Source organism: Microcaecilia unicolor, chromosome 1, assembly GCF_901765095.1.
Source record: "Microcaecilia unicolor chromosome 1, aMicUni1.1, whole genome shotgun sequence".
Classification (NCBI taxonomy): domain Eukaryota; kingdom Metazoa; phylum Chordata; class Amphibia; order Gymnophiona; family Siphonopidae; genus Microcaecilia; species Microcaecilia unicolor.
Genome location: NC_044031.1, coordinates 563,753,067 through 563,765,774, shown reverse-complemented (window position 1 = coordinate 563,765,774; position 12,708 = coordinate 563,753,067). Strand labels below are relative to the sequence as shown.

General features: G+C 44.4%; 1 protein-coding gene across 1 annotated transcript in view; it reads left to right on the top strand.

Annotated features, from left to right (window-relative positions):
• The window catches only part of SYBU (syntabulin), a 109,863-nt gene that overhangs the window by 84,934 nt on the left and 12,221 nt on the right, over positions 1–12,708 (top strand). The window contains exons 6-7 of the mRNA XM_030218227.1: positions 4,846–5,049; positions 12,377–12,526. Coding sequence (XP_030074087.1) covers positions 4,846–5,049; positions 12,377–12,526 — 354 coding nt within the window. The remainder of the gene's footprint in view (positions 1–4,845; positions 5,050–12,376; positions 12,527–12,708) is intronic.

Sequence of the window (12,708 nt, the reverse complement as noted above, 5' to 3'; positions counted from 1 at the left end):
CCGTAACTGCTAACGTGGAACCTTGCATGACGTAGCTATAATTCGGGTTCTTTTTTCCCACATGCATCACCTTGCACTTGCTCACATTAAACGTCATCTGCCATTTAGCCGCCCAGTCTCCCAGTCTCGTAAGGTCCTCTTGTAATTTTTCACAATCCTGTCGCGAGTTAACGACTTTGAATAACTTTGTGTCATCAGCAAATTTAATTACCTCGCTAGTTACTCCCATCTCTAAATCATTTATAAACAAAGGTTGTCATCTTAAAAGAAAAACAACCTCGTGGAAGACAGACTGTGGTCTGGTTCTTCACACCACAGGGATGTTTTGGTGTAGATGTAGCTCCTCCTAGGAGTGTGGTATATATAATGATGGATCCCCCCTCCCCTCCCCCCCCCAAGTGAATAGCTGTTCCTGGAGTGTTACCAGGGCCGTGCCTAGGGTCTCTGGCGCCCCCCTGCAGACTATCAGTTGGCGGCCCCCCCCCCCCTCGTGAAAATGATCACTCCCCCCCCCCCCCCCCCCATGAAAATGATCGCTCACCACTTGCCACACTGAAAGGAATTGTCAGCAATATTCTTAGAAACAAATTGCTATACATTGCAAAATAAGATAGCAGATGTAAATTCTCAAAGTGGACATATTCCAAACGCTAAAATGAAAATAAAATGATTTTTTTCTACCTTTGTTGTCTGGTGACTTTCTTTTTTCGATCATGCTGGTCCAGTATCTGATTCTGCTGCTATCTGTCCTCTTAACTTCATTTCCAGGGCTTCCTTTCCATTTATTTCTTTACTTTTCTCCTTTCTTCTTCATTTCTTGTTCTATATCCATTTCCAGCAATTTCTCCTCTCTCCCTGGGTCCTGCCCTCCCATCCATGTCCATTCTTGTCCCTCTCTGCCCTTCCTTCCTCCATCCATAGCCAGCAATCCTCCTCTCTCCCCTCCCCACCATTTTCAGCAATTTGTCCTCTCCCTGGGCCCTGCCTTCCCATCCATGTCCCTCTTTGCCCTTCCCTCCTCCATCCATAGCCAGCAATCCTCCTCTCTCCCCTCACCTCCATTTCCAGCAATTTGTCCTCTTCCTGGGCCCCCATGTCCATCTTTGTCCCTCTCTGCCCTTCCCTCCTCCATCCATAGCCAGCAATCCTCCTCTCTCCCCTCCCCTCCATTTCCAGCAATTTGTCCTCTTCCTGGGCCCCCATGTCCATCTTTGTCCCTCTCTGCTCTGCCCTTCCCTCCTCCATCCATAGCCAGCAATCCTCCTCTCTCCCCTCCCCTCCATTTCCAGCAAATTGTCCTCTTCCTGGGCCCCCATGTCCATCTTTGTCCCTCTCTGCCCTTCCCTCCTCCATCCATAGCCAGCAATCCTCACCTCCCCTCTCCCCTCCCCTCCATTTCCAGCAAATTGTCCTCTATCCTTGTCCCTCTCTGCCCTTCCCTCCTCCATCCATAGCCAGCAATCCTCTCTCCCCTCCCCTTCCAGCAATTTGTCCTCTCCCTGGGCCCTGCCCTCCCATCCATGCCTCTCTGCCCTTCCCTCCGCGCCCTGGGGCCTTTAAATCTTTTACTTCCGGTCGCAGCAGCGTCAGTGAAAGTGGAGCGCTGCCGACGTCTCCCTTCCCTTCGCGCTCTTGGTTCCCTCAGTGTCCGCCTTGGGACACTGAGGGAACCAACGAGTGCAAGGGAAGGGAGACGTCGGCAGCGCTTTCACTGACGCTGCTGCGACCGAGGTAAAAGATTTAAAGGCCTCGGCGGCGCGGGGCAAGGGTAAGCACCGCGGCGGCGCCCTCCAGAAGTGGGCGCCCCCCTGCGGTGCTTACCTCGCTTACCGCATCGGCACGGCCCTGAGTGTTACCTGTGAACTAATGAACACACCAAGGTAAAACTTCTTTGCTTTTTCAGAAATCAAGGTGGCAGTAAGAGCTGCTCATAAAAGCCTATTCATAGACAGTATGAAAGTCTACACACAGTGCATCTAGTTTTTATTGATAGTCTGTCATTAGGATAATAATTGAATAAAATCTAATCTCAATCCTTACCACAACCCAGACAAGTGGAGTTTCTCACTCACCCAACAGATGGAGGCAGAGAGCACTGAGCTTCAGTGATATTATCACCATATGAGTGATACAGCCCTGGAATTTGCCAGTATTCTCTGCCTCCAGCGGATGGTTGTTAGGATTGGTGTAACAGGATGTTCTCTGTTCATCCTAGCTTCATTGGAGACAGATCAAGATCTGTTGCCCTGAGGTTGAGTCCAAGTGCCATAGCGGTGGCTATTAGGGATCAATCTGCGGATTCTTGCGCTAAGCGAGCTGGGGGATTTGTGCTGGGGCTTTGTCCAGAACTCTGACCTGCATGTCTCGATTCTGATAGGCCTTGGTCCTTGCAGCAGGGAGGTCCCATGAGTTCCCTGCTGGGGTAAGTAAGTAAGGGCTCTTTTGGGTCTTTCTCCCCCACCTCCTTTTTGTTTCCTCAGGGGCTGCTCACATTTAAGATTTGCTATTGCCTGGGTGAAGTTAATTTAACAAGGGCTCCATGTATGCAGATGCAATGGGGGAATTTGGAGAAGCCCATTTGGGATTTTCTGCTCCTGCAGACTTCTGGAAGGAATCCCAGAGATGCATAGAGGGTGATTCGGACCAATTTGGGGAAGAGTTGTGTTGTATGCTAGTTCGCAGCAGGAACTTCAGTGACTTGCAGTAGCTGCTGCTTTGGCGGTGCAACTAGCGCTCTTGTGGCCCACATGCAATCAGGAGTCGGCAGAGCTATCTCCAGACCATTGATTAGTCATTCCTGGGCCACATGGAAGGCCCTGCACTAACAGGAGTGATTGAGGCTGCAGTTTATTTGGGTTTTCTGCCAATGGGATAAGTGGTCATTTTGAATGCTGGCTGCATATCTCCTGCACATTAGGGCTTGGCAGGGAGACAAGTCGTCTAGGCCTTTGAGGGACCTCACTGGATGGCTGGACCATGAAGTCACAATGAGAATCCGTCATGCAGGTTGTGTTAATCCACTTTAAAGGTAATAAATAGAAATAAAACAAAATAAAGGAAAGTAAGATGATACTTTTTTTTTTTATTGGACCAAATTATCAAATTTTTTACTTTATTTTTTCAAGCATTTTAATTTAACAATCAAGTAAATAACTTATACAGAAAGCAATCCGGATATAGACATTGGAAAGCATAAAAAATAAAACAAAAGGAATATCAAATCCAAAAAAGCTATAATCCACAATGGGGATCTAAAAACTAAGTAGCAGATAAAGGAAAATAAACATATTTACAATTTTGACTAGCTTTTGAAAGCCAGAACAATGTATAACAAAAGGTGACACTATCAGAATACAAGAACGAAGGTAGGGATTGGGGGTGGGGGGGGCAGGGAGAGATTCATGAGTGATCAGAAGGTGTTCTTTAAACGTTATGATGATATAATACTTCAACACCAGAAAGGACTTACAAATCTGGGTTTCCCATCACATAATGTGTCACCCATCCTTCTCTCCCTGTTTCTCACACCCCCACCTCTATCTTTGCCCTTGAAACTGTCATTGGAATGCTTTTATGTTTCACTTATGTATTCTGATATTGTTCTCTTTTGCTCATACCTGCCAAAATCTCAGATTTATTATCCATTATTTGTATACAGATGTATGTAGCTCATGCCTGATAGTTAGTCCAATTTCCTATAATAAGTTGGCCTTATAGGGTCATTTGGTCTGTATGCTTGCCCCCTGTTCACTTTCATTTAAATTGTATCACAGGTGGCAGAGCATTTATTGATGCCAGGCTCATGTAGCACATGTATTATCAATGATTTCTGGTGCTTAAAATTGCCTTGTTGACGTCTCAGGGAGGTTAAAACATATTGTGAAGTCATCAAGCGTTTTTAGAACTGCCTTGCAATTCAGTAGTGCCTATAGCCACCATCCCCTGGATTCTATATAGGATGCTGGGCTTGATGGACCTTTGGTCTGTCCCAGTGTGGCAATACTTATGTACTTATGCCCAAATTTGGGAGGGCATAAATTGAGTTAACGAGGTGTCAACTGTTATTGATGTTAATTGGCACTAATTTGGATTTGCACACACATCTGCCTGTGTGCTATTTATAACACTGCATGCCTAAATTGTCTCATGTGCAACCCAAAAGGGGGTGTGGCCATGCGAGGGGCACAGGCAGGTTGGGGCATTCCCAAAATTTAGGTGTAGTGTTATAGAATACTGGGGTTATACACCCAGCTTGCATGCCAGGATCTACACCAGGTTTCAGCAGGCGTAAATCCTCACACCCGAAGTTTGGCATGGGAATCCGCCATAAGCACCGTTCTGTAAAGGGCGCTCAGTCTGGAGCACTTTTGTGGACTAGCGCTTAGCACGGATTTTCCCCGGCACCTAAATTTGAACTGAATTTCACTTCATCTGACTGAATTTCATGCCCAGTTGCCTGTAGGACTAAACTGTAGTATCTAGTGATGCACTTATTACACAGAAATTTATAGAACAGGCATTGTAGTCATGTGCAGACAGGGAAACTGAAATGTTCACGCATATCCTTCTTAATATAACTGATGTCCCTTTTGTGGCACATACAGTTAACACAGAATTTAGTACTAACGGTGGTTGTGCTGCCTCAGTGGAAAAAAAAATTGAAAGCAACTTTATAATGAAAAAAGATTTGAATACAATGCACTCCTTATCTTTCTCCTCTAATTTTAGAGAAAATTGATTTTCGGATCCACTAACCATTCAATTTAGAAAATGAGATAAGGGCCATCCCTGCAGCTTGCAACAGAGCCTTTTGCTTTTCTTTATATTTTGTGTCTTTGGTTTCAGCCGTGGACCTCATGGAAGGAACAATTCGGGGTTGTTTCACAAGACTGGAAGTAGTCCACCTAATCCGCGTGAAAAAGATTTTTTGTCAATGCTGTGCAGAAATCAGCTGAACCCTGTTAGTACACAGGAGAACTACGGAGCTTCTTCAGCCAGTAGCAGTAATTCTGGTTCATACAGAGGGAGTGATACCAGTCCAACATTGAGGTAAACTGAATCTTGCTGCTACTTGAGATTCTTCCAGGTACTTGTGACCACTGGGCTGTGTGGACCTCTGCTCTAACTCAGTGTGGCTATTCTTATATGTTCTAAGGGATCAGAATTCAAAACAGTTTAACCAGACATGAGAGGCTTCATATATTTACCATCTACTTTCCTCATTCAAGCCCAATTTTAACAGCAGGCTGGATTTATACATATTGTGGCCCTTAAGCTGTAACATTTAAGAGACCCCCCCCCCCCCCTCTCAATTAAATAGGAAATACATTTTAGATTTAGAGGTAAAGTTTTGATATGATGTCTAAATCTGATTCCAAAAATAAGTGGCGAGCATAGCAATTTTTGAACCAGAAAAACTTTTTTTTTTTTTAAATGGCCATTTGCTAAATGTGTTTGTCTTCAGTGTATCTATCTTTTTGGACCAAGAGAAAATGCACAAAATAAGCCATTGGGATGTATGGGGGTAGACTCACAGTCATTCCAGCAGAGCAGTGAGGCCACCTAGGGGGTACTGCAATGGATGTCACATAAAAGATCCCAGGTACATATCTCACTGTTACCCCCTTGCATGGGCGGACTAAGAGTGGTCAGGGACCCCGGGCACTGAGAGTGGGCTGGGCCCCCTGCCTGGCCACTGCCCGACGCCCCCCTACCGTCGCCGACGCCCCCACCATCCCAGTTCTTTCGTACCCGCTGTGCTGCTGATACTCCCCCGCCCGCAGATGCAAATTTCAAAAACTGACATATTTCAATCACTATACTATAGGTTAACAAATACACACACACACACACAAAAAATGGAAAATATGATGATACCAATTTATTGGATCAAATATATTTTCCAGTTAGCTTTCAGAGGTCAAAACCTCTTTCCTCAGGTCAGGACAGTATACTGCTATTAAGGTATTCTGTTCTGACATGAGAAAGGAGGGTTGGGTCTCCAAACATTAGCAAAAATGTATTAAAATTCATCCAATAAAGATATCATCTTATTTCCATTTTCTTTATTAACACAGCTACCACACTGCTTGTATAATTATGGTACAGACAGAGACCCCCCCCCCACTGGAATGGTGGCGGGCCCAGTCATAGAGCTCAGGCTATTACAGACCTTGGCTGAGTCAGAAATCTGATGGCTGACATAACTGGGAGCTTACTGGAAAAGTATGGCCTAGTTGTTAGCACAGATGAGGCCTGATGGTAAAGCCAAGTGTAGTTGTCAGGCTTAGGAAAAGGCCTGAATGACTTAAATTGGAAAGTTAGGTCAAGGGAAAATATGAAACAAAATGGAAGATTAGAGAATTAAAATGGACACTATCAGTTACAAAGTGGACTTTTCTCTAATCTAAGTTAGAAAAACAAGTTGAGAAATGAATGCGTCATGCCAATTGCAAGGAAATGATTAAGAAAAAGGGGTGTCAACTTTCCAATTGGGCAAAATTGTGGTCAGCTAGCTAAACAACTTAACATGGTAGCTTATGGGCCCCATTACTTAGAATGGAGATATGAGAATATATAAGGTGAGTAGATTTTGGGCATGCCAGAAGACCTTCTGACTTGCTACACGAAGTGCTGTCCGGCCGTCCACATATCTGCTTGTATTCCTGATCCTACTGTGTTATTGTGGTAAGATATAATAAAGGTAATTACCCTTGCTATCTGTCTTCTCTCCTTCTTAACTAATGACTAGCAGGATGCTTAACTTCCTGAGCCTAAATTAGTTATGGGTAGGACCCTTACTCATCTACTGATATTCACGGATATCAGGAGTCAGATGAAAGAGGTTATGTTAGAGGAATATATTTTAAGCCTTCTGGGAGACTCCCCTCGTTCATTTGGATACATGTCCATTGTGGGAGAGGGGCAATTCTTCCCGGGACACTAAACTAAAAATAAAATTCATTTTTCCTACCTTTGTTGTCTGGCTGTTTACTTTTTTCTAATTGTGTTGGTCCCAGTCTCTTGTTTCTTTTTTCCTCGATCTCTTCTTAACTCTCACCAGCGTCTATCCCTCTCTCCCCCCCCCCCCCTTTCCATCCAGCATCTGCTCCCTCTCTCCCCCCTTTCCATCCAGCGTCTGCCCCCTCTCTCCCCCCTTTCCATCCAGCGTCTGCCCCCTCTCACCCCCTTTCCATCCAGGATCTGACCCTTCTCTCTCTTCACTTCCATCCAGAGTCTCTCCTCTTTTTCTCCCTTCTCCATCCAACATCTGGCCCCTCTCTCTCTTCACTTCCATCCACTCAGGCCCCTCTCTCTCCCCAGTTCCATCCAACATCTGCATCCTCTCTCCCCCTTCATCCAGTGTCTGTCCCTCCTCTCCACATTTCCATCTGGCATATGTCCCTTCTCTCTCCCTCATCCAGTCTCTGTCCCTCCTCTCCCTCTTTCCATCTGACATCTGTCGCCTCTCTCCTTCTCATCCAGCATCTGTCCTCCCTTCCCCCTCCATCCAGCATCTGTCCCATCTCTTCTCCCTTCCATCCGGCATCTGTTCCCCCTCCCCACTCCATTCTCCATCCATCGTCTGTCCTTCCCCATCACCCAGTCACCCTGTACCTGGGGTCCTCTTTATTCCTGCTCAATTTATATGTCCCCACTATCACCCCACCTATTCTCTATATCCTCACTCTTCCACCCTACCCTCACTTACAATCACACCCTCCCCCTTCCATCCAGTGTTACAGTCTTTTTTTTCAGCCCCCCCCCCCCACACCCAAACCTTCTTCCACCCCCCCCCCCCCCCACCAGACACCCCCACTACCACTGGCACACCAGGACCTGGCTGTCCCCACTCACACCGAATACCCCCCTACCGTGGCCACCACTGCTGCTGTTTCAGCAGTGGTGGCAAAAATAGAAAAAAAAGATCGTGGGGCTGCACCATTGTTCCCTTCCCGCTCACAGCTGAACAGCTCTGCTCCGGAACAGGAAATTGTTAGAGGAAGGCGGGACCAGCAGTCGCAAACAGGAAGAACAGTGCAGCTCCGCGTCGCAATCTTTATTTCTGTTTTTGCCGCCACTGCTGTAACAGCAGCAGCAGCAGTGGTAGCCGCAGCAGGAAGGTAGTATGTAGTGGTGTGCTGGTAAATGTTTAACAACAGGCTCTCTCCCCGGTCCACCTCTGTGCCCCCCCCCTAAACTGCAGAGCTGGCTATAGCCGGGGGGGGGGGGAGCAATGCATTACTCTCTCCGGGAAAAAAAATTGAATGATCCCAGGTTCCAATCGAATTCATGTTTAATGTGGGATAAAATGCCATAAATAAGTAAATAAATATAAAAGTTTAACTTTGATCACCTGATTCTCAGAGTGGACATATTCCAAACACTATAATGAAAATAAAATCATTTTTTCTACCTTTGTTGTCTGGTGACTTTGTTTTTCTGATCATGCTGGCCCAGTATCTGATTCTGCTGCTATCTGTCCTCTTAACTCCGTTTCCAGGGCTTCCTTGCCATTTATTTCTTTACTTTCCTCCTTTCTTCTTCATTTCTTGCCCTACATCCGTAAGTAAAAGCTGGGTCCTCTGCAGTCTTGACTGTCCAGTGGATCCAGCTTCTGCCTATTTTCTCCATCCATGTGCAGTTTTTCTCCTCTCTTCCTTTTCCCTCATAAGTACATAAGTATTGTCATACTGGGAAAGACCAAAGGTCCATCAAGCCCAGCATCCTCTTTCCAACAGTGGCCAATCCAGGTCACAAATACCTGGCAAGGTCCCAAAAAAGTACAAAACATTTTATACTGCTTATCCCAGAAATAGTGGATTTTCCTCAAGTCAATTTAATAATGGTCTATGGACTTCCTTTAGGAAGCCGTTCAAACCTTTTTTAAACTCCGCTAAGCTAACCGCCTTTACATCATTCTCTGGCAACGAATTCCAGAGTTTAATTACACACTGGGTGAAGAAACATTTTCTCTGATTCGTTTTAAATTTACTACATTGTAGCTTCATTGCATGCCCCCTAGTCCTAGTATTTTTGGAAAGCGTAAACAGACACTTCACATCTAGCCGTTCAACTCCACTCATTATTTTACAGACCTCTATCATATCTCCTCTCAGCCGCCTTTTCTCCAAGCTGAAGTGCCCTACCGCTTAGCCTTTCCTCATAGGGAAGTCGTCCCATCCCCTTTATCATTTTCATCGCCCTTCTCTGCACCTTTTCTAATTCCACTATCAGGCTTATTTTAGAAAGAGAAGGGCGTCCATCTTCCAACACAAATCGGGAGATGGGCATCCTTTTCTCAGGGTTGCCCAAATCGACATAATCGAAAGCTGATTTTGGACGTCCTCAACTGCTTTCCGTCGCAGGGACGACCAAAGTTCACAGGGGCGTGTCAGCACCATAGCAAAGGCGGGACTGGGGCGTGATTAAAAGATGGGCATCCTCGGCCGATAATGGAAAAAAGAAGGGTGTCCTTGACAAGCACTTGGCTGACTTTACTTGGTCCATTTTTTCTTGCAACCAAGCCGTGAAAAGGTGCCCAAACTGACCAGATGACCACCGGAGGGAATCGGGAATGACCTCCCCTTACTCCCCCAGTGGTCACCAAACCCCTCCCACCCTAAAAAAAAATTTAATAAAAATTTTTGCCAGCCTCTATGCCAGCCTAAAATGTCATACCCAGCTCCATGACATAAGTACATAAGTATTGCCATACTGGGACAGACCAAAGGTCCATCAAGCCCAGCATCCTGTTTCCAACAGTGCCCAATCCAAGTCACAAATACCTGGCAAGATCCCAAAAAAGTACAAAACATTTTATACTACTTACCCCAGAAATAGTGGATTTTCTCCAAGTCCATTTAATAATGGTCTATGGACTTTTCCTTTAGGAAGCCGTCCAAACCTTTTTAAAACTCCGCTAAGCTAACTGCCTTTACCACATTCTCTGGCAACAAATATTGGGTTTTCCCCAAGTCCATTTAATAATGGTCTATGGACTTTTCCTTTAGGAAGCCGTCCAAACCTTTTTTAAACTCTGCTAAGCTAACCGCCTTTACCACATTCTCTGCATTAAAAAGATAAATGTATATAGTATCAGTGGTTCAAAGCGGGCACATAACCAGTTATATTGTAAATTCTAAAAAACGTCATAAGGTGGCAGCAGGATGTTTTTATCGATACCCCAATTTTAGACATTTTGCTCCACAGTTTGTCCAAATTTCAAGAGGGAGTGACGGAGGCGTGTTTTGGGTGGTACCTTGGTAGTCCCAAAAGATAGACGTTTTTCTGCAATAAGGAAACAAAATGAAAATGTCTAGGGCCAAAATTAAATTGTTTTTGGCTAAACCTGTTTCAGACATAGCTAAGGTGCACTAAAATAACCAAATGACCACTGGAGGGATTAAGGTATAACTCTTCCCCTTATTCTCCCCATGGTCACTGACCTTCTCCCAGCCCCTTAAGATGAGACAGTGACAGTACATATGATGGTCATTCCTACTAGAGCAGCAAGCAGGTCATAGGAATAGCCTAATGGTCAGTGCAGTGGACTGAAGATAAGGGGACCCAGGCCCATATACCACTGTAACTGATGGAATTTATGAGCCCTCCAGAATACACTACACACCTACTGTACCTTCATATAGGTGACACCTTCAAGCTGAGAGCTGTTGTAATGGGGTACAGTAGGTATTTTTCTGCTCCTGAAAGGCTCACTGTACAATATAAGGGAGTTATGATGAGATGTGTACCTGGGACCTTTTCTGTGAAGTCCACTACGGTGCTCCCTAGGCTGCCCAACTACTCTGCTAGGATGTCTGAGTGGCCAATCTACTAAGAATGGTGGCTGGTTTTTGACATTTTTTTTCTTGGGACATTTCATTTTCCAAAATGGTCCCAAAAGAAAAATGCACTGACCACAAAACATCTAGGAAAAAGGTGATTTTCAAACTAAAAATAGATGTTTTTCAGATTACAAAATGGCTGTGTTCACCACTTGAGTTTTGGATGTTACTAGCAAAACATCCATAATTGGACATTTTATCGAAAATGCCCCTCCACGTCTCTGCTAAAGAAAAGTTAGGTAATAGATGTTTATCTTTACTAAAATCTTGAGAACGCAAACTAATTTCTTGTAACAGCAGAACTGATTCTGCTATACACATTTGACACTTGAATAGATTATATTCCTCTAGACTGGAGAAAGTCTATCTAGACGTGGTTAGTTTGTTCTGGAAACCCTCCCTCTGAGCAGAAAGCTGGGTCAGAGTTTTATTCATTGGTAACATAGACTGCAAATTGGTAAAGTAGGACCTGGTACATCCTGTCTCAGCGGGGCCAGGTCATATTATGAAGTACCTGTCCACTAGGAAAGGACAGTCCTCCACCCCCACCCCACCAACTTTCAGGCACACAAGAACTTGGTGACCACAAGCCTTCAAGCAGATTTTGAAAAGGAGGTTCTCGTGAGTTTCTCTTCCATAAATCTCCTGACTATTGAAGCTGCAAGGCAGCTTTTCACCATGTATTTTGCACGTGCCCCATCTCCTCTGCCTCCCATATTCTATGTGGAGAGGAGTATTTGTGCTGTTGGCATCCTATTGAAAATTGTCCCTGAAATGACTGCACCATTTAATGTGTAGTCTTATGTGTAATTAGAGAAACCATGTATACTCAAGCAGATATAGGGCTAGATTCTATATGTGGCACCAAAAGAATCCGTGCTGAACAAAGCACTATTCTATAAGCCTCACTTACATTTAGGCGCGGTTTATAGAATAGTACTTATGCCCAGGAATCGTGCCTAACTTTTAAGTGCGGCCATTTGTACCTGTTGAAGTGTGGTGCAAATGTACGTGCTTGTATTAAGTGCGTATACCCGTTATTCTATGACAGCACGTGTTAATTTTAGGAATGCCCCTATTACGCCCATGACTCTCCCATTTCTGCGTTCCCTTTTTCAAATTGTGTATAAAATTTAGGCGCGGATCCTGTGCCTAAATTTACACACGTAAAGTTAATTGAAATTTAATTAGTGCCAATAAATGCTTGTTAAAAAAGCCAATTGTTGGTACTAATTAGCTTCTTATTTAATAAAATTGCACATGCAAATTTTGGTGACTTTTACAGAATTAGGGGAGTAATGGCTAAGGCTTACACCCTAAAGAAGACAGCACTCAACACTGTGAAATATTTGTAGTTGTTAGTTGAGTTGATGTTGACTCATGGCCACCTTCTGGGTTTTTGCAGCAGTGCCTGTTAACTTCCTCTAAAATAGTGTGCGGTTCTATAACTTATTTGTTGTCACTGAAAATCATTTGTCTGATGTGAAAGGTAATGTAAATACCAGGAAAATAACATTGATATGTTTCAGACGCACCATAAGATACACATCTTGCGGAGAAAACCATGGTGTTAAAGCTCCATCTCCTGAGCAATATTTAACCCCACTGCAGCAGAAAGAAGTCTCAATAAGACATCTGAAAACAAAATTGAAAGACTCCGTAAACAGGCTTCAAGAAAGGTATGTACTAACACTTAAGTTCCATTAATTAAAACTTTTTTTTCTTTTCTTTTTTAAATTGCCGTGTACTATTTTTCTTACCATAAATTAGCCTGGAACACTGTAGACATAATCGATTAGTGTTGGCAGTAAATGTATACCTCTAGGACCAGCAAACACTTGAAGGGCAATTCTATTACTGG